Below are 27,016 nucleotides of genomic sequence, written 5' to 3'. Positions count from 1 at the left end.
ATGTCAACTTAGCAAAGGCAACCCAATGACCATTTTTCTAGTTATAAACTGACCAAGAACAGCACAAGGACCTTGACCTAGATATGAAGTGAGCAGGAACCACCAAGTGACCTTGATCTAGCTATGAACTGAGCATGAACCATCCAGTGACCTTGACCTAGATATGAAGTGAGCAGGAACTACCAAGTGACCTTGACCTAGATATGAAGTGAGCAGGAACCACCAAGTGACCTTGATCTAGATATGAACTGAGCATTAAACACCCAGTGACCTTGACCTAGATATGAACTGAGCATGAAACACCCAGTGACCTTGACCTAGATATGAACTGAGCATGAAACACCCAGTGACCTTGACCTAGATATGTACTGAGCAAGAACAGCACAAGGACATTGGCCTAGATATTAACTGACCAAGAACAGCACAAGGAATTGACCTAGATATGAAGTAAGCAAGAACCACCAAGTGACCTTGACCTAGATATGAACTGAGCAAGAACAGCCCAATGAAATAAAGCTCAATAGATGAGAAAAGTAAACATTGCACAATGACCTTTAACTAAGATGAAAACTACGTACTGACTAAGAACAAATATAATGTCATTGAGACAATGCTGTGTTGGGCTTAAACAACATAATGATCTAGAGCTAGATATGAACCAAGTAAAGCAAGAAAATATAGTATTATGAGTCTCCCTATTGTGAGAGAGGTCCTGACTGACTATGAACAAACATGTCATGAATTCATTGAATTAATTCTGAACTGAGCAACAACAACATAAAGAATGTGTCCCATATATGAACCAGGCTGAGGCAAGAGATGTGTTTGTCAGAAACACAATGCCCCCTATTGCGCCGCTTTGAAATAAAATTACAACATATCATTTGGCAGGTTAAGAAATTATCTCCCTTTTAAAGCTTATTACTTCCCTTGGATTGTATTTTTTTACTTTTGACCTTGAAGGATGACCTTGACCTTTCACCACTCAAAATGTGCAGCTTCATGAGATACACATGCATGCCAAATATCAAGTTGCTATCTTCAATATTGCAAAAGTTATGGCCAATGTTAAAGTTTTCGGACGGACGGAAGGACAGACGTACAGACTGACGGACAGTTCAACTGCTATATGCCACACTACCGGGGGCATTAAAACATGGCCCAATGAGTATTAGTAATAATAATGGTTTTTCAGCAATGCTTAGATGAAAAGTGGTCAACAAAATTGTAATTTTTACGTAGGACGAAAAAAATACTTGCATGCACAACATGATTTAATAAGGAACAATTCAACCAAGTTTGAGTGTTGTTTGTTGAAAAGTGTAGATAATGTCCACAGAAAAATTTGTGACTACACAGATGGACAGACAGATGGACAGACGAAAAGACAAATTCAGGTATACTCCCTTGACTTTGTATAGGGTGGAATACAAATGAAATAATTTTGATATTGCTTATAACCATCAGTTTTTCGCACAATTTTCAACTTAATAAATGGAACTCAAGCTTAGATTGCATCTGAGAAATAAAATAATGTTAAACCCAAAGAATGAATGCTTTCTTTGTTTATCATCTGAAAACCGATTTAAGAAATATGTAAACCAGGTTTTTATTTTACTAAGAAAGTGACGCCGATATTCAGCGTCTTCCCCTACCAGAATTTTTCCCCTAAAAATACCATTTCCCCTCCAAAAATTTAATTTTTCACCAAAATATAATATTTTACCCTCAAAGAAATGTTTTTTTTCTTTTGGGAAGTCGACACTTATCCAATTTGTACCATGTACAACGATCTCGCTCTCTCTCTCTTTCTCTCCCAACGAACACTCAAATCTGGGAATCCCAGTGATTCTATATATAGCTCTTAAATTACGTCATGGAAACTGGGCAACTAATCGTATTAATCTTGTGACTATTTTACTGAATTCCGGTCTTGCGCGAGAAGGGTGTTTCGTCAATTCATTACCGGAAACCAGTCGAATTTTCATCCGGGTTATGTGAAAGCCAAGATATAAACGTTAAAACAGAAAAAAGTCTCACAATTGGCGTTCATACACTAACAAAATAAAACGTTCGGACTCGGAAAATATTATTTGCATTGACGCATTTTTTACGAATGAATCATCAAAAACCGTTGAAACCAAGCAGGATTCGGAGGTACATGTAATCGACATTGATTAATACTGTCGGATTATTGTGAAAGTAGACAATAGGCAGCTGCCGAACCTTTCCCTTCCAATACTGTAGCAGATCTAGATCGTCAACCCATTCATCATGAAATTGAAATCATAATATTGACATCGTTCCCCGGCCCAAGTTGAAAACATTTCCCATTATTAGATCCACACCTGCAACTTTATTTAGGACTTTGACTTTAATATCATACTTGTTCATGTGTTTAACAACAAAAAGGTCAGAGAAATGCCTCTTTTTCTAAAAAAAAACCTGAAGTCTGTAGGTGAGTTATAGACATTGAAATGAACAGTTTTTATTTTTTCCCCAAATATGTCTCTTTCGCGCTCGATTTTCCCCTTTTACCCAGCATCTTCCCCTTTTTCTAAAAAAAAAACCCTGATGTAAACAAACTCATGTGAATACAACATGTTACACTAGGTCATACTGGGTCTGTCTTAAATTGGCCTATGCCCTACAATCAATCAGTCTATGGTACTGCTTTTATTATGAGCCAGACAGAATTTTTGTCAAAAGCCACATTTTAAGACAAATTATCAATTGTGTCTTGTTCTGTGAAAGCTGGTCATAATGCATGTGCGTAAAGTGTCGCCCAGATTAGCCTGTGCTCAAACGGAGAATGTCGTCTGCACTCTACACTTAGCCTATAGGCAAACGTGTCAAAAATATGGCTTCAAGTTTTTTATTGGATAATTCGCTAATACCATTCGACCATTTACATACAAGTTAACAAATTATAGTCAAAGTTCATCAGTACAGTACACAAATATACATGCTAATAAACATAAATTAAGTTGAAAATTGTTCAAACATAATGTACAAAAGAATATATATATTAACAACTAGGAAAAACGAAACAAGTAACAAATAGACACAATGCTCACGGTGTCATACAATATTAATATTAATAGAAGCAGCAAATACTTCTTAATTTTCCCTACAGAGTTTCATTGCATCAGTAATGAATCTTGCAACACTCTTATTTACTTTAGGGAGCCATTGATGTCTTTTGTAGAGTTCAAAGCAAAAGTGGACAGTTAGCAATCATTTATACAAATAAATTGAAAAACGTTATCAATTGCTTTTGAAGCAGAATCAAAGGAAGACAAAGATAAACATTCCTCAGCCCAAATTTGGAAAAACAGTTGTGTTTGGAAACGGTCTAAATATCATGCATGTTATATTCATTGACCTTCATATTTCCATATTTTCTGACAGGCAGGACCCCAAACTGCAAACATCTGCTTCAGCAAATTTATAAGCCCTTTGCAATGAGAATTATGGGCTTAGAACCCTTAAGGGGCTTTCAAGTAATAGCAAAGACAAAAGAGACAGATTACATCCCAACGACCTCCCTCACAAATGTCAAGGGCTGATCACACCCCCATAACCTCAAAATCAGCAAGGGCAACACTCTCCACCCACTTCATAAATACATAATGAGCCTTGGGGCAGAAGCAGCATGGATTATGTTGTGCAAGACAAAAAGGTCAAACATTTTCTTTAAAACTCTTTATGACTTTAAGGCATTGTTAACAGAATGATTGTTCCTAGTGCATCACCCCATGCCATCAAGCAAAGATTTTCCCACATAAATCTAGCCCCTACAATCCCTGAAAAGTTTCAGAGATGAGATCCTAGTAAAGCTTGTCGCTGCCCCAAGGCGTCTTAGATCTTCAAACCGCTTTGTCACTTTGTCCAGATTCAGGGAGACTTTGGGCAAAAATGATTTACAGAAACATTATACTTCAAAGCAGCTGCATGCTGCTGAACATGGGGTAATAAGCCAAAGAACTTAATGATTAATAACACAATTCCACAAGGGACAATGTTTATTTTGTGCATGTTTTGTTTGCATGCACTTGTTTAATTCACTGTGAATTCCAATGAAAATTAATAAGTATGAGCCAGGTTATTTTTGTAGACTATTAAGACAAAATATTTCTTATTTTGTTACCAAAAAGATACCAGCTACTTCAAGATTTTAAAAATTACAAATAGCTGACACATAGGCCAAGGAGTTATGGATCTCCAAAAATAATATAATAAACCTTATTGAAGTCTATTTTAAAATAATTTGAATACTACTCTATATTGTAATACTAATTTCACTACTCTACATGTTATTTTGGTATTTAAAATTATCAAAGGAGAATTAATCAATCTTTTTGAAAGGATTCATTTTATCATTAAGGTATGAGGATGTTTCTAGTGGCTGAAGCTACAAGCACCCCACAAGAAACTTTATCTGTGCTGCATTACAGATTTATGAGCATTTAATCAGATGTATATCTTATTCGACCCAGCTTTATACATTTTTTTATATCTCTGAAAACCCATCTACAATAAGCATAATCCAACAATATGTTTATATTTTTTCCAATGAAATTTAAGACAATCAGCTTCAATAAAAATTCAAGCAATGATCTACAAAAGCAAGGCTTATCAGTTTTAATTACACAAGCGCTCAATACCCTCTTTGCCTAATTGTGGTGTCTATGCTGCCAAGGCTAAATCAACTAACAACCAGACACACCCAAAACCACCAGTCATTGTTGGCACATCAAATGCATTAGACTCATCAGGGCATGATCCACAACCCAAATGCATTTAGTAGAGGTCATCCACTAGCCACAAACGGAAGAACGCCCAAAGATTATAATCATTTTGCTGGCACAGTAATGTCATTAACAATGATTAAAGAAGCATATGAACAAATGCATCAAAGCCACCAACAAAGACCACATATAATCTGGTTTTAGCTCTGTGATATTTAAGTTTTGCTATTACTCTCTTGTTTGCATTTAAGAAATATTCAACTACTCCTTTTTAAAATGCCTGTATGTCTATTAATTAACAGACTAGATAATCTTTTCTAACCAAAACCATATCAAGGTCAGAACATAGATAATTCAGAAAGGGCTTCTGACCTGTCAGTGATTTTCATGAAAAAACATCTTTGTTTTTGGAACTTAAATGAGCCAAGCGAACATCCCCATAACTTAAACAGTTCAAGGCCAGATGACAATAAGACCTAAGCTTTCTTAAAAGCAGTTTCTGACCATGGTTAAATCTGAGTTGGACGTAATTTGAAAACAAGAAATGTTTTTTTCAGAAACACAATGCCCCCTTCTGCGCCGCTTTGAAGCCATATATTTGACCTTTGAACTTGAAGGATGACCTTAACCTTTCATTTCTCAAAATGTGCAGCTCCATGAGATACACATGCATGTCACACATCAAGTTGCTATCTGAAGCGACATAGAAGTTATGAGCATTTTTCGAAACCTAAATGCGAAACCTAAATGCAAAGTGTGACGGAAAGACAGACAGACTGACGGTCCGATCATTATATGCCCTCCTTCAGGAGCATAAAAAACTTTGACATTATGGCTATGACATTAGCAAGGTCAACCATGATTATTAAAGCCATTTTTTCTTTCATTATAAAGTACCGGGAAAAGGCTTTTATTTTCCCAATTGGGAAAAAAATAAAAATTTCCCAATTTCTGTCAAAAAATTTCCCAATCGAAGGTTTAAAAAAATAAAAAATATTCATATATTTTAAAATAAAATGCACCTTTTAGTTAGTTTCCTTGTGCAGCTCTATGGCTTAAACCTAAGTAAATATAAAATAGATAAATTGCCATCACAAAGTTAATAATTTTAAAGTATTTGTGAATAAAATATAAAATACACAAATTTCCCTATGTGAAGACTTCAAGACCCAAATTTTCCAAATGTCAGGGGTTTTGGCGCAAATTTTTCACATTTGGGCTGGTACCAGTATTTTTCCCAATTCAAAAAAAAATTGCTGTATTATATGTGCATAACAAAACCAGATACTGGGTAATGAATAGGGGTCATCTGCCAGTCGTGATCAATGTACCTATCAAGTTTCATGATCCTAGGCGTAAGCGTTCTTGAGTTATTATCTGGAAACCATCTGGTGGGGACGGAGACCCCACGACACCAGTACATAATATAATCTGCAAATGTGGTCCTAAACAGCATCCAAGAACGAGTCACTGTGACCTTGACCTTTGACCTAGTGACCTCAAAATCAATAGGGGTCATCTGCCAGTCATGATCAATGTACCTATGAAGTTTCATGATCCTAGGCGTATGCGTTCTTGAGTTATCACCCGGAAACAATCTGGTGGACAGACCGACGAACAGACAGACGGACCGACAGACCGACATGAGCAAAACAATATACCCCCTCTTCTTCGAAGAGGAGCATAAAAATAATACAAAAATAAACATGATTCTGCATAGTTAACATTACATCAGCCGTACAATTAAAGTATAATCATATACCATTATCCACTTTCCTTCAACTTACAGCATTTACTACATGACCCTGACATAACCACCCAATGACACAGTTAAAACAAGGGCTGTTTGTAAAACATGCATGCCCCCCATATGGGCTGTCAGTTGTAGTGGCAGCTATTGTGTGAATGCGTTTTTTGTCACTGTGACCTTGACCTTTGACCTGGTGACCTGAAAATCAATAGGGGCCATCTACCAGTCATGATCAATGTACCTATGAAGTTTCATGATCCTAGGCGTAAGCATTCTTGAGTTATCATCCGGAAACCATTTTACAGTTTCGAGTCACTGTGGACTTGACCTTTGACCTAGTGACCTGAAAATCAATAGGGGTCATCTGCCAGTCATTATCAATGTACCTATGAAGTTTCATGATCCTAGGCGTAAGCATTCTTGAGTTATCATCCGGAAACCATTTTACTGTTTCGAGTCACTGTGACCTTGACCTTTGACCTAGTGACCTGACAATCAATAGGGGTCATCTGCCAGTCATGATCAATGTTCCTATGAAGTTTCATGATCCTAGCCGAAAGCATTCTTGAGTTATCATCCGGAAACCATTTTACTGTTTCGAGTCACTGTGACATTGACCTTTGACCTAGTGACCTGAAAATCAATAAGGGTCATTTGCCAGTCATGATCAATGTACCTATGAAGTTTCATGATCCTAGGCGTAAGCGTTCTTGAGTTATCATCCGGAAACCATTTTACTGTTTTATGTCACTGTGACCTTGACCTTAGACCTAGTGATCTGAAAATCAATAGGGGTCATCTGCCGGTCATGATCAATGTACCTATGAAGTTTCATGATCCTAGTTGTAAGCATTCTTGAGTTATCATCCGGAAACCGTTTTACTATTTCCAGTCACTTTGACCATAATCTTTGACCTAGTGACCTGAAAATCGATAGGGGTCATCTGCCAGTCATGATCAATGTACCTATGAAGTTTCATGATCCTATGCCTAAGCGTTCTTGAGTTATAATCCGGAAACCATCTGGTGGACAGACCGACTGACGGACCGACTGACGGACCGACCTACATGTATACCACCTCTTCTTCGAAGGGGGGCAAAATATACAAAATTATCGATTAATAGTATATTTATTTCTATATTTTGAATATTTCTTACAGAAATTCCTTTAAGCAAACAGCGCAGAACCAGATGTGACGCCACATCATGCAGCGTCTCATCTAGGACTACTCTGTTTGCCAAGGCCTTTCTTCTAGATGCTAGGCATAAGGCCACGACTTTTATATTTCTTGGTTTACAAAACCGCCGACCCTAATTTTTGGAAAATGGGAAAAAAAATAAAATCGGAAAATCGTCTTTTTTATATATATTTTATTCCCGACCGCACTGAAAAACGAGCGAAACGAGAAATAAAAACGATCCGGTTTGAGTACGGTTGCGAATAAAATTAAGTAAGTACAATCAACGATTGGTTCACATATATTACAGAGATCGGGATATTTTTCAATGTGACACAGTATGTACCAGTCCTTTTATGGGCACTTCTCAAAATTTATTTAATTACAGACAATAGGAAAATCAGCGTCAGTAAAATGTCGACCGCATCAAAATTTATTTCCGAGTCTGTGACGCAACTATATTGTTTAACATGTTTATTATATTAAACATACCCGATATTATAGTAGATAAAAAGTATTACCTTGCAATTTGATAATTAGTATAAATAATCCAATAAAACACTGCCATTATTTACGATATATGTGTTTAGGAATTTTGTAAACACGTCCGCCATAGTTTATAGGAACTGTACAGAAAGTTTGGAAATCGGAACAAATCGGTACATCTCGGAAAATCATTGATAAATGTATTTGTCGTTTTAATGCTTAGGGCCGAGTAATTTCGGCAAATCGGAACTCAACTTGCGTATTAAAAATACTAGCTCAATTAACCGTTAAACTCCGCCTCCGTTCTCTGCAAAAGATTCGAAGGCGGAGCTATGCACGTGCTATTATTAAATTGGAGGATTGCAATTGAGAAACAAACGCACGATTGGTTCGGCATGTTGATTGCTAGACAAAGGAAGCTAATTTTGTAGGCGCGAAATTTGTCGCTTTATTGCTTCAGACAGCAAGCGGCTTTCCTTTGATGACGTCACTGTCAATTCACACAGACTGCACATTTTCGGAAGACTTTAACTGGCTCCTTGTTTACAATTCCAGTAAAAACACTTGCTAACATTAAACTTTGGATTAAATTATCAAAATAAAGCAAAAGCCAAGTTGACAAATATGATTGTATTAATTCGCGTCAGTTTAAATAAGACGTTTTGCGTTGTATATCAACGAGTTTTCATGACAACAACAACTTAAACAAACATTACCGCGACGACGCGGGGATCGATCTACCTCGATTTTTTTTCATGGACGATGTCATAAGTCCAATAAGAGCAAACACATACTTTGTGTATGAGTAGTTTATCTTATATAAGATTTATGCAACGGGCATCGCATTGCGTAATGGTGCGCATCGAATTACGGAAATGAAGCGCAGTTTTTCGTTTAATTAATGGGAGAAGAACGCATGTCATTTAATGGAGTGTTTAAAATTGCCTGATGTTACAAAAGGTGCTTTTAGGTGACTCATTTCATTTGAAGATATAGATGTGTTTCATTGCATTATTAGATTTTTCGTCTCTGTGTTAAGGTTATAAAAGATATGATGTCTTTGTTCTGATGTTATTAGTATTAACTTATTTTTCCAATGATGTTTTTTTTTTTTTTTTTTTTTTCGACCGCCCGATGGACCATTTTCAAAATAATTTTTGTAAACCAATACAAAAAAAAGTCGTGGCCTAAATGGGTTAAGAAAAGTTAACATAGACTTGAGCCAAATTAAAGATCTCCATTCAGAAACTTTTGTTTCATGAATCCCTGAAGTGTTATCTTCTAATGACTATGTAAATACAAATTGCATTCTTTTCTTTTTACTCATTTATCACATGCATAGGTGGGCATTTAATAAAAAGTAGAACAAATCCATGGTGTCAACGCGTCAGCTTTGGGACTTCACATATTGTGTAGGCCCTCAGTTGTTACCCATTGCAAGCTCTCATGTGTCATCATCCATTATGTGAGGGGGGCCATCCAAATGATTATTAATTTCCCCCAAAATTGGCTCATCTGTTGTGTCACTTTCTGCGCACACAAATTTAATTATGGTCAATAAATGCTCACTTAAGCATTACCATTTCCGTCTTAAGAGTCATTACAGTAGGAACTTATATATTGTGCAGTATTTTCCAACACAGAACATACAGTTCCCAATGGTGTTGTAGATTATGTTGATCATGCTGACCCTCATTTTATTCCAAGTCGGTGAGCATTCTATAGCGCATTCCAAAGAAACCAGTCTTGTTTCTGCTACTGGAGAGACTCAGGAGCGTCTCTGTCATCCTTAGGCTTTCATACAACAAAATTTTTTATGTGACATGTATCTATTATACAGCACCATTGCCCAAACATTCTACTTGTTTCTCAGAACTCTTTTTATGACAAAAATGAGCAGTGTCATCCTAATTTGCCCTTTGCCCAATTAAGTGTGATATTGACCTTCGAGGTAACACCAGGAGTTATAAACGCAACACTCCTATTCCAAATAATAAATGACAAACTCTAAGAATGACCTTGACCTTTTAGGACGGAAGACAAGTTTTACACAAGACACGTTATCTAATGAAGGTTTGCATTAGTCCATTCAAATCCATCAATATATGGCAAAATTATTGCTGAGATAGACATTTTCAAGCTGTTTTATGCTTATTATCAATGATAGAAAAACTTTTAAAGTATATTTGTTCGTTCTGTCAAGAATAAAACATTAATTTAACAATAGCTTATAATCCTTGCATGAACTCGACTTGCCCATAATCCTCCCCCCACCCAAACATCTTTTCCAATTAAAAATTTAATTTAATTTCCAATAAAATCTATTAGAACATACAAAGAAAATCCTCCTTTTCAAATAAAAATCACCTAGTCAGGAGATCTTTAAAAAAAAAAATGGTGACTCAGGATGCAAAAATGTTTTGCAATTTTGCTTATCACAATTAAAAGCTGCATGTGACATTTTTTAACATTTTACGACATTGTTAAACAATTAGTAATGTGAATGTCAAGCTGTTCAATTTACCTTCATTAAAAACATCAGTAAAGAAGTTTCAATTTTCAAAGTGAGCCTAACAGGCAAATCTTCAGATGCAAACTGATTGGTCTGATTGACTCAACTGAATAACATTTAACCACACAAAAACGCATACATACCGAATGTGAGGTCGGGTTTAATTACACAATAAATAAATGTAATTTTAAAATGTTTAATTGAAATTAGTAGACTACATAATTTTGTTATCAATTAAAAACCATTAAAAAGTTTTCATTTGCAAAAACACAACACCGTGGATTCAATAATTGCAAATGAGATATTATCAGCGTCTACCAGGTTACATCGCAGTAATCATTACAAAATAATCAAAATAGGTGTTTTCAATTCATCAGGACACCGTCATGATTTCAAGTTACAAATTGTAACTTAAGAAGATAAAATGTTTGTACTATTGAGCATTATAATTGAAATCGTGCATACCAACAAAATATTCTACACATGAGTAACAATGGGGAGAAAAAAAGACAAAGCCTTTTATTAACACTTGTTATTCTTTTGTGATCAGTACAATTTAAAAGCACTACAAGTAAATAAATGGTTTCAGGTTTTGCCAAAAACAGTTTAAACTACTGCGTAGCGGCCAATTGAATAAATCTGGATAACTCTTATCATGCCGATAACTTTTGGTTATCTTATCATACAATTGAAGATAACCAAAAGTTATCCACTGGATGAGAGTTATCCAGATTTATACAATTGACTGCAGCTAAGCTATTTGTTACACTGCTTATTTCCCATAAACCTAAAATCATGAACATTTATGATTGCTTAGGACAAAATGCACATGCTGTTTTGTTTAAAATAGATTTAAACGCTTAATAGTTGATGTCCAAGTGCCATGATTGGTTATTATTGGCGACAAAGTTAAATATGATTGACATTTGTGGACATGTCAACATAGAAGATATTACGCTGGCATATCTTGTTGTTGCCAATGTGAGAGAAATTCCCTACTGGATTCCCCTGAGAGCTCTTGTTCACCAATATGGGCAACAGGCCATATTTAAAAGTCTCTGGGAAAACTGGGCTTAATAATGTGAATACAATTTGTCCCATGGAGGATACATTAATTTTGCTATTATACAATTTTTTGTTTAAAGGAAGTCTCTTCTAAACGAAAATTAATTCTAAGCATAAAGTATTGTCCATTATTAGCCTGTTACGACTGCATAGGTTAATCTTGAACAACACTGTACGCATTCATTAAGCACTGTTTACCCAGAGCGCGAGACACATGTATTCTCCACACACCTGGTCAGAAGGATTGCAGTGTCGTAATGCAGATGATTACCCTCTGGAGCGTTGTTCCGAGACTGCCATTTACAGAATCTCTTCAATGTTTCACCGGCGTTAGGGGTTATTTTTGGTTCCTGAAACAATTTAAGTTACTGTCATATTAGCAATTGTCTTTTATTACCAATCCATTAAACAATATTTAAAAAAAAAAATGCATTTGATTATAAAATTTTCTAGAATCTTGAAAATATAATCATTTAGTACTACAATTTTCCATAAATCAATACAGTTAACTTATATTGAACTGATTTCTCAATTATTTTTCATTCATGAACATGAAAGTGTTTCTCAAGTTTCCGGTATTTAATTAGATATACCTGAAACCAGCAGTACTTGTGTTTGTTGTAAGGCAAGAACAAATGCGTTGAAGAGTAAGGCCCTTAAATAAACAAGCCAATCATATAAGAGATCTCAGTAAAAAAAAAACTGAACAATAAACCGTAATTACTCTAGTTTCGGACACTCAAAATTTTCGGACACTCACAATTTTCGGACACCGCAGTTTTTAGCCACAAAAATTATTTTGTTTGACTATAAATTTTCCGATCTACTAGTTTTCTCTCATGACTAATGAATCTAAATTTTCAAATGCTATGTTTATTTTGCAATGCTATTTTTTCAGAAATGCATTTTTGTGCTTGACTGAATACTCTTCGATCATGTCTGTTTACAACCGAATTAAGATAATTTTACAAAGTGACAAATGAATTAAGGCTGTGGACCCTTACATTTACATTATTGAGTAAATAACTATGTTTACCGGTAAAAGACAATGGTTCCAGCCAACAGCTTAAAGTGAAACATTTATGAAAGTAATGTATACTATGCTGCGTGGTATTTTAAAAGCATGTGCTGTTATACATGGAAACAATTTATGCTATACTCATTGCATACCCGTATCCTAACGTCAATGCAATATTTTGAGTGTTTCTTCATTTTCAAACACCTGTATTTTTGTTTCAAAATTTTTAGACACATTTTTTATTTCAGATTTTGTTTTTGTATCTAAATTTTCGGACATGAAAAAATTTATTTAAGTGTCCGATTACTTACCGTAATTACGGTAAGTAGCGACAAAATCAGAACAAATACAGGCTTATTTATTCATAGTTTTTTTTCAAACAGTATGAAATATTTAGACAAACATTCTGGTGAAATATGATATACTCTCAGACTATGACAAAGTTCAAAAGCCATGAGGCACTTGATTTCACTACTCAGGTGTTAAGTCACTTCTCTGACAGCTCTTTCAAATAGATTTCTGTGTTAAAATTCATTTATCAGGCAATTAAAGACTGGCTTTAAAAATGCCATTCTATTGACAGCATGCCTGATTTGCAAAAAAGAATTAGAGAAATTCTGCTGACTTATTTTTCTTTAATTTTCCACTCAAGTTCACTTGACTGATGTGACAATTATTCTGTCTTTTCTTCACTGTTGACAATAAGTGAAGTAAGACTAAACTATGTTAAACTCTATGCAATTGATGTGTTAACTTTTGTCGGGTGATTTAAAACAATCGCCAAATCTATTTACACTATCTTGCTATTTTGACACATTTGAAGCCAGCCAATGCATTTCTACAATCATGATTTATACTTTTAATCTACCCTTAAATAAATCTATAGTAGGAAACTATGGATATCATGTAAACATGTGTTAACATGACAGGTAGGTCCACAGGAAAAAAATAAAAATTAAATAGAATTGTCTAGCTGTTTAATGGCAACATCAACCTTTCATCTCTACCAATGACCTTTATCTTTGAGTGCAGGAGAAAGGTGTTCACCATATGATGCCGTTGGACATTTTTGCCAAGATTTTCTAAATTACATCAATAAATGGCAATGTTATGGCTGAGACAGAAATTTTCGCACAGACAAACACTCATACTCAGACATATGCATCCTTTTTAAAGAGGGGCCTAAAATGGGCTAAACTTGTGTAATCTTGCATGTTGGTTGGATTCTTAACATCGAACATGCACATTTCCTTATCAGAAGGGGCAGACAGACAGACAGATTCAAATAAATACAAATTCAGACATGAGGTTTCCAGTGCATGCCCCTTAATTTTGTTAAAGGGGAAATACAAATCGGCTAAAACTGTAAATAAATAATGATGATGTATAGATAGCTGTAGGTGAAAAGAAATCATTACTTTTTTCACTTTTAATGTAGGAGAATACAAATGTACACATTCTTATTTTGAGGAACCATGCCTGCAACTTTGAATATTGTTTAATCAAAATTGGGAAGCACACCAGTGAACAAAATTGTGTCTACAGACACACCAACAAGACAAACAGAGATCATTGGAGATTTAGTATAACCCGTCTTACTTTGGAGAGAAATCATCAGTGTAACTTAAAGACAGAACTTAACCTCTTTGATATTTACCTCAAAACCATCCATTTAAGTCACTATGAAATAATAACCTTTAAACAATATGATTATATTACTGTATGCCCTTTGCGAACTGTTACACCCTTTTGATTTGTACACTGTATGTACATGACAAGCTTTTTTAACAGGTGTTAGTCTATTAAGTATTAATTGCATTTATCTGTCAATCTTTTGCTTACTAGTGCAAAAAAATCTACCAATTTTTGCATTAATGCCTGCATGTTCAAGCCAAATAGTTTGTACCAGGTTACAAAGTTACCCTAACTGTCTGACTATCAACTGCTGTCAAAATAGTTATGACTAAACTAAATAATTAATTGGGGTGTGATTTAAAGCTTATACATTGTTCTTATGCAAGAGAAAACAATGATTATTTGAATTTAATCAATGCACTTCATCTTGTCACAGTTTAAGTGTAAGCATTTTGGTAGAAACATTTTTACCATAAAGCACATTTTCATAAACTTCAACAACCTCTGACATTTGATGTTCCAATAACAAGTTATATTTTCAAAACAGGACCTAGTATTGTTCATAATGCTTTTAAACAAAATGATCATGGCAGAATGCAGAATGGCACATAATAACATTATAGCAAAATTGAATTTCCGAATTTCCAGTAAATTATGTAAGTTTAAATCAAAGCGCTGAAGGCACTGAAGTTGTTCGCAATTGCATAATCTTAGACGCAACTCAGTTTTCAAAATAATGTTATAGCTTTTTGTATAGCAAGTTTGAAATGAACACAACCCATTCACATTTATAAAGAGTGTGTCTTAAAGCACAGTTCAAGATGTGGGTGCACTGTTTATCCTCATATTTATGATATAGAGATAACAAAATAACAAAAATATGTCTCTTTTTTGCGCAATGGGTTGCTGCACTGGCAACCATCTTTAGAATTTTGGTTGCCTTGCTAAAGAATAACAAGCCTAGAATCATGTACATGTTGCGTTATGTGTATCTAATACTATTATTTTCTTTAAATTATTGAGCAACAGTTTTGCAGACATGACAGACATTTAATGCATCATGTCTTGTTGTGAGCCGGAATGGAAACATTTCCTAGGCCTAATTGATCCACAATCGCCACTTTGTATTTTATGTTTAATTGGATAGAGTTGTTTCAAGCTTTGAAAAAGCTAGTTATCCTGGTTTTTAGCCCAACTGTAACCAACTTATGAAATTGATTTTCCTGGGCTTAAATCTACTGGCCTTAGGCTAACAGGCAACCACTAAACCTGTATTATTTATTCATGATGTAAGATCTGACAGCATACATGCCAGAAATTTTCAGGTAAAAATCGGGACATTCCATTAAAAATGTCGGGAAATTTGACCAAAAAGCAGGACACCTTAAAGCATCAATCATGTGACCTTTACTGTAGTCAGTAAGCAGTATTTTACTTACAAAACCTCATAATTTATGGCAAATATTGACGATAAATGTGTTTACGAATTTCATGAACTCAGACGTTCTCCATTTTCTAGAAGTAAACACACATATGCACTATGCGGATGCCTCTATTTGACTTCAAGTTGGGACAGAGGCATGCGTCATCGTTCAACGCGATGTGCGCGCATCAAGCACTGTTTTTATTAAACCAATCAACAATTAACTTTAAATTTAGATTGATGCAATAGGTACAAATTATGTTCTGAAAATCAGTCAAAAACGAGAGTAAATTTAGTAAAACATCAATGTGTATCGGTCAGCACTCAATTTGTTTGATATACAAAACTGGTGTTTTGACAGTTTTTTTAGGTAGTATAATACACGGAATACTGCATAATAGAATCTTTGGACTTGATTTGGGCCATGAAATACAAAAGCAGTCTGCTTTTAATTCACTACGATGCATCTAACGCTACAAACACCATTGTGTGAATGCCCGATAAAATCAATAAATTGCCAATAGAACACTGATAAGGTGTCAAAAACAACACTGGATGACTCAACTAGTAGATATGGTTTGTTAATTAGGGGGCAACAAAGGGAATTTTATTGTGACCTTATAGAACATGTTGTTTTGTACGAATGTCGGGACAAATTGTGTCACATCAGGACACCAGGACAAACACCCCAAAAGCAGGACTGTCCGGTAAAGATCGGGACATCTGGCATGTATGTCTGACAGTGTATTGAACTCATTCAATTTGCAAGTCTGAAGACATTAAAGGGACCTATTCACATTTTGGAAAATTGACAAAATCAAACGATTTAATAATTTGGAGAGTTCTGTTGTTGTCGTTATATTTTTTTCATACTACGAGGATTGCTTATATAAAGTATAAAATATATCTCTCATTGTTTGAGCATGGATGGCTGAGTGGTCTAAACGATAGACTTTTATTCCAAGGGTCAGTGGTTCGAGCCCAGTTGAGGATAACTTATTTTTGTTTCTTTAATTTTATTCTTGTTTTTCTTTTAAATAGAGCTTTAAAGATGCCATGTTTACATTTATCAATATTAAGCATTTAATGACAAACTGTGAAAAGGTCCCTTTTAGATGTTTACTTAAAAATGCCACAAGGTAAAAATTAGAACTAAATGGTTGTTTATTTGATTTAAAAGTGATTTTGTTTATTTTCCTTATCAGCAAGGTTACTTTAAAGTAATTATCACTTTTATCCTTTTTTTTTCAAATCATTATTAGAAAAGATAATTTAAGCTTCATTTTGGGAAAACAGGGCTTATTGCATATATTGCATTTATTGTCATCCCAGTATCAGAGACTCTCTTTAAACAAAAAACACCATGAAATCAGAATGTGTCGTCCTTGATTAGCAACAGCGCACTGCACAGGCTAATCAGTGTGCACATGACACTACTTATTTGACATGCATTTAGCCCTGTTTTTCCTGAATGCAGCCAATATGTTCATGTTTCAATGACAAACTGGCCAATGCGGTCGCACAAGCTGTTAAACACTATTGCTTACATACACACACTCGCTGTCTGCAGTGTACCAGTAATGAAGTATAAACAGGCAGATGCGGTGGTTATCGTTCTTAGCGTAGTTAAGAGCAGACTGACTTGCAAAACTTACTCTTAACATTAGTTGTCCGCTAGCACGAACAACTAAAAATGTAATATAGCATTTAATTTCTGTCACTTTTTTCCGGTGCACCAATGAGTCATCCTTCTAAAATTTACTGCACTTTAGAGTATGGAGCAAATTAAGTGTCACTTGGGACAAACTATCACCACAGCAAATGTGACATACAACATGTTGGTGCTTTTAATATTTGTCATTTGTGGCCTATTTTGTAATGTGTTCCATTTCTCATAGAGTGCTTGTTTATTTAACATTTACAAAATTAAATACCACCCATATAGCTTACTTATTATGCTTATATGTTTTGGCACTTAAGATTTAATTGCTTTTAAAATTAAATTAAAAGTGATTAAACCACCTTCATTTAGTGTTAGGGTTTAAAATTGTATGACCACTAATATATCCTTTTAGCCAGCATTTTATTGTTCCATTCAACTGAATTGAATATGGAAACCCAGCGTAAATTGATTCGGTAAATCAGAACATTTTCCTACTGATACAACTATACTTTTATATTGCTTACATCTTTCCTACCAAGGACCAAATTTTACCAATAATGATTTTATAATATAGAAACATGACCAAAGTACGCACTGACCTAAATGTACTTAAACTGAAAGCCAGGCTTCACCTTAGACAACCTGCATGCATTTAACACTTAACCACTTAGAAACGTATTTTGACGTTTGTAGTCACATAGAAAACTAGAAATGGCGCGGCAGAGGCCGACGCGTATCCCCACGCCGAATGTTTGACCTAGGTGTGCCCCAGGGTTGGTAATGGGGCCATGCATAGCTGAGATTGACCGTATTGTCATAAGAGAAGTTCATAATCAATTAGAAGTGAATTGGTGTAGAAATGAAGAAGTTATAGTAAAAGGCAATTTTGGGTGGGTGTGACATATGTGGGCAGGGCGCCCCAGGGTTGGTAATTGTGCCATGCATAGTTGAGATTGACCGTATTGTCATAAGAGAGGTTCAGTATCAATTTGAAGTGAATCGGTGTAGAAATGAAGAAATTATAGTAAAAGGCAATTTTGGGCGGGTGTGGTCTATGTGGGCGGGGCCCCAGGGTTGGTAATGGGGCCATGCATAGTTGAGATTGACCGTATTGTCATAAGAGAGGTTCAGTATCAATTTGAAGTGAATCGGTGTAGAAATGAAGAAATTATAGTAAAGGCAATTTTGGGTGGGTGTGGTCTATGTGGGCGGGGCCCCAGGGTTGGTTATGGGGCCATGCATAGTTGAGATTGACCCTAATGTCATAAGAGAAGTTCAGTATCAATTTGAAGTGAATCCGTGTAGAAATGAAAAAATTATAGTAAATGGAATTTTTTGGTGGGTGTGGCCTATGTGGGCGGGCGCCCCAGGGTTGGGATTGGGGCCATGCATAGTTGAGATTGACCCTAATGTCATGACAAAAGTTCAGTATCAATTTGAAGTGAATCCGTGTAGAAATGAAAAAATTATAGTAAATGGAAATTTTTGGTGGGTGTGGCCTATGTGGGCGGGGCGCCCCAGGGTTGGGAATGGGGCCATGCATGGTTGAGATTGACCGTATTGTCATAGGTGAGGTCCAGTATCAATTTGAAGTGAATCGGTGTAGAAATAAAGAAGTAAATGTAAAATAACCTAAAACAAGAGTGCCAAACTGTCACAAGATACGCCCGTTCGAAGGTTTTGGACACCATGCTCAATGCTTGAAAGTGTCCTCAAGACCTAGTTATTGACCCGGCATGACCCATATTTGAACTTGACCTAGATATCACTTAGATGTAACATCTGACTAAATTTGGTGAAGATCAGATGAAAACTACTTCAATTAAAGAGCGGACAACATGCTTAATGCTTGAAATGCACTATGTGACCTCGTTTTTGACCCGGCATGACCCATGTTCGAACTTGACCTACATATCATCTAGACACAACTTCTGACCAAATTAGGTGAAGATCAGATGAAAACTACTTCAATTAGAGAGCGGACACCATGCTAAATGCTTGAAATGCACTAAGTAACCTCGTGACCTAGTTTTTGACACGGCATGACCCATATTTGAACTTGACCTACATATCATCTAGACACAACTTCTGACCAAATTTGGTGAAGATCGGATGAATACAATTTGAATTAGAGTCCGGACAAAGTGGCGCCGTTGAAAATGCACTAATTGACCCTATGACCTAGTTTTTGACCCGGCATGACCCATATTCGAACTTGGCCTATATATCAACTAGATGCAACTGCTGACCAAGTTTGGTGAAGATCGGATGAATACAATTTGAAATAGAGTCCGGACAAAGTGGCCCCTTTGAAAATGCACTTATTGACCCTATGACCTAGTTTTTGACCCGGCATGACCCATATTCGAACTTGGCCTAGATATCAACTAGATGCAACTGCTGACCAAGTTTGGTGAAGATCGGATGAATACAATTTGAAATAGAGTCCGGACAAAGTGGCCCCTTTGAAAATGCACTTATTGACCCTATGACCTAGTTTTTGACCCGGCATGACCCATATTCGAACTTGGCCTAGATATCAACTAGATGCAACTGCTGACCAAGTTTGGTGAAGATCGGATGAATACAATTTGAATTAGAGTCCGGACAAAGTGATGCCTTCCGCCCGCCGCCCGCCGCCCGCCGCCCGCCGCCCGCCAAGGGGTTTCACATAATACGTCCCGTATTTTATACGGGCGTATAAAAATGAGTGATAATTTCTGACGCGGCCCCACCCCAACCCCTATAACTTTTGACCCAGGGGTCAGATCAAAATTCCAAATAGTGCAGGGTCGCACATATGCTCATAGCTACCATGTGTGTAAATTTCAAGGTTCTAGTGCTTATAGTGTAGGAGGAGATAGTGGCCAGGACGGACGGACAGACGGACGGACAGACGGACGGACGGCGGAGATCACCACAATATCCCCACCTTTTTTTCAAAAAGCGTGGGGATAATAAAATTTAATTAAAGACCTTTCTTACTAAGTTCAAGTTTAAAGGCTTCATTTAAAATATAAAGAAGTGAAACTCCAGCTGCCAGAGCAGTATTGCATTCTCATTATAAACTAGAGCTTTGTCACAGACGTGACGTATACCCCCACGTGCCGCATTGACACAGACTATTTTGCATGCTGTCTTCACAATACAAGAGAATCTAATTTATGGCAGTTTTTAAGAATTATTAAGCCATTACCATTTATAGTCATTTTGACCTTTGAACTCTTGAATTCTTCCACATGACACGCCATCCTATGATCGACTGTGAACAAATTAATGTACAGAGTCATTTTAAAATCTCACAATGAATGACATAGTTATGGTCCTGACAAGATCATTTATTGCCATTTTTGACCTTTGAACTCAAAGTGTGACCTTGACCTTGGAGATATCGACATAATTCTTTCGCGCAACACACCGTCCAATTATGGTGAACAAATGTGCCAAATGATTTCTAAATCTCACAATAAACGACACAGTTTTGGCACGGAAAAGCTCATTTATGGCCATTGTTGACCTTTGAACTCAAAGTGTGACCTTGACCTTGGAGATATCGACATAATTATTTCGCCCGACACACCGTCCAATGATGGTGAACAAATGTGCCGAATGATTTTAAAATCTCACAATAAACGACATAGTTATGACCCGGACAAGCTCATTTATGGCCATTTTTGAGATTTAAACTAAAAAAGTGACCTTGACCTTGGAGATATTGACGTAATTCTTACGCGCGACACACCGGCCAATGATGGTGAACACATGTGCCAAATGATTTTCAAATCTCACAATGAAAAAAAATAGGTATGGCCTGGACAAGTTCATTTATGGCCATTTTTGACCTTTGATTTCAAAGTGTGACCTTAACCTTGGAGATATTGACGCAAATTTTTTTGTGCGACAAAACGTCTTATGATGGTGAACAAGTGCGCCAAATGATTTTTAATTCTCACAATGAACAGCATAGTAATGGCCCGGACAAGCTCATTTATGGCCATTTTTTACCTTTAAGTGTGACCTTGGCCTTAAAGATATTGATATAATTCTTTCGCGCAACACACCGTCTAATGATGGTGAACAAATGTGCCAAATGATTTTAAAATCTCACAATAAACAACATAGTAATGGCCCGGACAAGCTTATTTATGGCCATTTTTGACCTTTGATCTCAAAATGTGACCTTGACCTTGGAGATATTGACGTAATTCTTTCGCTCGACACACCGTCCAATGATGGTGAACACATGTTCCAAATGATTTTAAAATCTCACAATAAAAAAATAGGTATGGCCCGGACAAATTCATTTTTGGCCATTTTTGACCTTTGAACTCAAAGTGTTACCTTGACCTTGGAGATATTGACGTAATTCTTTCACGCGACACACCCTCCAATGATGGTGAACAAATATGCCAAATGATTTTTAATTCTCACAATAAACAGCATAGTTATGACCCGGACAAGCTCATTTATGGCCATTTTTGACCTTTGAACTTTAAGTGTGACCTTGACCTTGAAAATATTGACGTAATTCTTTCGCGGGACACACCGTTCAATGATGGTGAACAAATTTTACAAATGATTTTAAAATCTCACCATAAATTACAAAGTTATGGCCCAGACAAGCATTTGACCTTTAAACTCCAAGTGTGACCTTGACATTGGATATATCAACATACTTTTTTCACACGACACACCGTCCCATGATGATGAACAAATGTACCAAGTCATTTAAAATCTAACGATAACATAGTTATGGTCTGGACAATCTTTCGATTTAAAACACACTAAGTGACCCCGTGACCTAGTTTTTGACCTGGCATGACCCATATTCAAACTTGACCTAGATATCATCTAGATACAACTTGTGACCAAGTTTGGTGGAGATCGGATGAAATTTCAGGACAGACCGACAGACCGACAGACAAAGTGACTCCTATATAGCCCCCATTAACAGTAATGGGGGTATAATAATTAGTTGGTTCTTTATTTAAGGCAAGTGACCAATTGCCAAAACAGTACAAAACAGCACAATACAAAACAACATACACACATAGAAGAATAAAGCTGGGGTCACCGCCTTGGAACGGTCAATTCAAAGCATTGGCGGTTTAAACCGGTGTTGGAGTGCTCAACCTCACACTTGGCCCAGCAATATTCATGATACATATAAGTGTTAAATCAAATTTAACCTCATAGCATTGCAACTCAAATTAAACAATAATTAAAGGGAATTAAAGCACATCAAACGCAATGAATTAAAATCCAACCCTTAGATACTGATGAGCAGCAACATTCCTCCCCCTCCCATGATGTTTTACAATTTTACCAAATGTTTTCTGACTGGATATTTGTTCCATTGACCACAAACTTTCCCCACTTAAATCTTCTTTCCAACTGACCATAATATTTAATAGCTAATAGCCATTTTCCCATTTCCCCCGCATGTCAATATGCACATTATTTTCTACTTCCCAATAGCCACATTTTTGAATTGACCACAACATGATCCTAATAGATAAAAAAATCAAATTGACCATAATATTGGTTTATCACATTCCCAACACTATTTTCCAATCAAAATCATACTATTTCTACAGACCAGACCTTTCTAACCACTTGATTATGGTTAGGAAATGTTCTTATTCCATTCAACTGGTCTTGATGGTCCTTTTTTTAATGCAAACAGGTAGCTCTGGCAACATGACACAGAGGTAGCTGAATTTCAAAACCATTGACAGGGTGAGGAATTAACTTGGTATAAAGGTGAAAAATGATTTATTATGGGAGCTTCTGACTGATCATGATAAATGCAACATGCTTCACAATGACAATGATCATTTGTAAAGCTTCTATTGCTCCTGATTAAGGGGCTGACTCATTGCATACAATCATTTTACAAATTTTAAGATTAAATGTGAGCTTAAAATGGCAATCATCGTCATCATCAGCATCAATCACTATTAATCATCATCATCATCATCATCATCATCATCATCATCATCATCATCATCATCATCATCATCATCATCATCATTAACATCATCAATCACTATTAATCATCATCATCATCATCATCATCATCATCATCATCATCATCATCATCATCATCATCATCATCATCATCATCATCATCATCATCATCATCATTCAATCATCATCATCATCAAACATTATCAATCATCATCATCATCACCCACAATTGTAACACAATCATAATAACGAATCTGTTCATTAAAATATAATAAAAACATTGTTTGAACAATAATATCAGAGTATTAAAGCATCAATTTGTACTTTTCTTCAAGCAACAAACACGCATAATTTTATTATGTTATGTTTGCTGGTATTATTTGACAAAACTTGAGATGATAGTCCACAGGTCTCATAGAATCTCTTAAAGGCTCTATAAAGGTGAAGATCCGTATTTATTTACCGATTTTTAAATATTTTTTTCATATTTTTTTTAATAAAGGTTATCAAATAACAATATATATATATGCTATTGGACATTACAATAAAAAATAAGCAAAACAACTTGTTTTGAGCTCAAAATAAAGTGTCCTCTAAGTCAATTGTGTTTACAAACAATCAGTTTATTTACATCGCTGTTTACTCGGAAAAGAGAAAATAGAAGTGACTTAGGTCACACAAAATATAACGATGATTTTTAACGTTTTCCGGTATCACCCACAAGGTAGGTCTCTTCTAAATGGTTAAAACGTTTGTGGTGATCTAATAAGTTACTTTCTGCTGGTTAAAAGTTGTTTAAAATAGAATTAAAATTGAATTTTCTTTCGGCTATTTTTAGCATATGTCACCGCTCTGAGGCTACACATCACGTTAGTTGCAAAAATGTAAACATTTCTTCCAATTATGAAACGGGTTTATCTTCCATAATTCTTGACAACGTTGTACCTAGGCTGTTTTATTAGCAGTATTTATGCAAGAGTAACTGAAATCCGGTAAAAATCAGACCAGTTGATATGCATAATAATTGGATTTGTCACCTTTATAGAGCCTTTAACGCCTTCATTCTTCATTCCAAAACCAGTGAGAGGTTTGTGTGTCATGCAGAGAATTTCCTGTCAACTGATTTTCATCTTCAGATGGTAATCACCACCAATGGTCCACTCCTAATAAGGGTCATCTGTCACCTATCATGACTTAAAGGGTTAATAATTACCCTAATATATTGATGTCTTTAGCACCTCTTTAGTGCATCTGGTCAGTTTGGTCAGGGAGCCTTTACATTTTGGGAATCCGTAGTGGGCATTCAATTGGTGTTATTTCTGAACACCTGTGCCTTCATCATTCATCCTTTTGGGAAGGGTAAGACTTTTTCACTCTCAAGTCCTTGTACAGTTTAATAGATACAAAAAGAAGCTTTCAATACATCTGTAAGTTTGGCTTTCAACTAACCCTCTTTCAGTGGAAAAACTGCATTTAATTGAAAACGACCATTGCACAGTCAAATTCATCGACTGTCACTTGTGAAAATTTTGTTATATAGCGATGGAAATAGCCAGGCTGTCCAATTTTAAAATGAACGTGAATTTCTATTTTTAGCATGTTTAATCATGAAGTGTCCATCAACATTAATAGCCCCAAATAATTCAAGTACGCTTGAAGGCAGTCTAAACTTGGACCTTATGAATGCAATTTCAAACTGTTCACATTTTTGAAGATATTGTGAAAATATGCCAATGGCTTGACTATAAAGGATGTCTCATTATGAGATGCAACTGAAGTTCTCTGAAAAATATCCCAAATAAATAATGTTAATGTGCTATTTATATACATATCTTAAACAAGCAATATTATCAAGCTTATTTCAATAAAAGCTACATTTTAGTCAGATGTAAGCAATTATTTATAGATTTAGTATTTAAATCACTAAATTATTTGCCATACAAGTATCATACAATTCTGTTACAACTAAATTCTTATCATTAATAAACGAAAAATATTAAACTGATGTTTTAAATCAAAGTTATAACAAATAAATGAGAAACAAAAACGTTGAAATGTAAAATTATGTGTAACAGCAACAGCACTGTTAATTACCACAAACATGCCCAGCTTTTAATAAATTGTCACAATCATTACTAAAGAATTCCAAAGGCCTTTTATCAAGATCATATGATTATAATCTGGACTTAAGTTTTCCAGCGCAAATATTATTTACAACACCTGTGCTTTTCCATTTTGATTGACAGCAAACTCAACTGCCTGAAAAAGTTCACTTCAGGTCTAAAGTTGCCAGACCCTGTAATTTAGTAGTGTGTAGCCATGTTGCCATACAGACAAACGATATGGGTGTAAATCAAAATCAAAATAGGTGAGGACATATCCCCTTCGTAAAACTATCCGCGTGATCCAACAAGGCACAAAGACCACGGATTTGATACCTGAGGTTCCATAAAAGGAATTCTAAATATTACAAACATTAACTAATTGCATATCACTTTTGATATATAATGTATCATTTTGAAAATTATTCCGCTCGATGAAATTTGGTGCCCATTTCAGCTGAGCTGTAGGTTAGGTACCAACCATAACCAATTGAGATGTTTAGTGTAATTTTTGATAATCATATCAAGAGATATTGAAAGTTTAGTATTTTCTGTTTGGAATACATTTACACACATTTTTCCCCAACATTATTTTTAATAATGATACAAATCCTAATACATTGTTTTTGTAACAATTATATGAAGATGGTGACGTGCAATACTTCAAAACTAAATATATTTTTTATCATTAATTTTCTAACTATTCAAATACATAATATTTAATATTAATACATTAGACAGTTTGATAAATGAATGTTTTGTTGCGGTTTTACAAACTGTTTGTTTGAACTAAATAAATTCTTACATATTATTGAAATTGAAACCAATTTATACTACTAACTACTACAAATACTAATAAGAACTCATTATACATATATATTGCATATTTTTCCTTGATCATAAACTTTTTTTTTAAATTTAATTAACATAAATGAAAACTTCAACAAAATGTTGTTTGCAAATCTTGTTGTGACTCAGACAGAGGTCAGTAACCTCCAGCTGTCCAAAAACAGTTATACCACGTTTGCAATGAATGATTTACGTATTTTAATTAACGCCTTATGACAAAACATCTCAGACGCATTATTAACAACAACTTTATCAACACTAGATCTTTCACGTCATGGAGATCTGTCATGAAAATCTCAAAAATCTATGATGTGGGTCAACTTTTAAACCCTCACACCTTATTGAAATGTCAAATAATAAAACAGTTCATTATGATACCATTTTCCCAACCATAAATTACCATTCTGTAATAGAACGCCATCTTTTGACCTCCCTTATCCCAAATTATGATGTGACTTAAACTGTTCTTACAAGCCATAAATCAACATTTAAACTGCTTGTAGAGAGAAAAAGAGTAATCCCTCTTTCATTCATATTTGTATGATTTGACCCTTAGCATGCTGGAAAATTTGTGGTCTGCTAAAATGTCTTCTGCTGAATTTCTAAAATTAGCA

At 35.4% G+C, this 27,016-nt stretch overlaps 1 protein-coding gene across 1 annotated transcript in view; it reads right to left on the bottom strand.

Annotated features, from left to right (window-relative positions):
* LOC127864321 (A disintegrin and metalloproteinase with thrombospondin motifs 9-like) overlaps positions 1-27,016 on the bottom strand; it is a 124,142-nt gene that overhangs the window by 88,014 nt on the left and 9,112 nt on the right. Inside the window, exon 3 of the mRNA XM_052403979.1 lies at positions 11,974-12,092. Within this exon, the coding sequence (XP_052259939.1) occupies positions 11,974-12,092 (119 nt within the window). The remainder of the gene's footprint in view (positions 1-11,973; positions 12,093-27,016) is intronic.

Source organism: Dreissena polymorpha, chromosome 1, assembly GCF_020536995.1.
Source record: "Dreissena polymorpha isolate Duluth1 chromosome 1, UMN_Dpol_1.0, whole genome shotgun sequence".
In the NCBI taxonomy this organism is placed as follows: domain Eukaryota; kingdom Metazoa; phylum Mollusca; class Bivalvia; order Myida; family Dreissenidae; genus Dreissena; species Dreissena polymorpha.
Note: the sequence above shows the minus strand (reverse complement) of the source record. Positions and strands in the feature narration are given on the sequence as shown.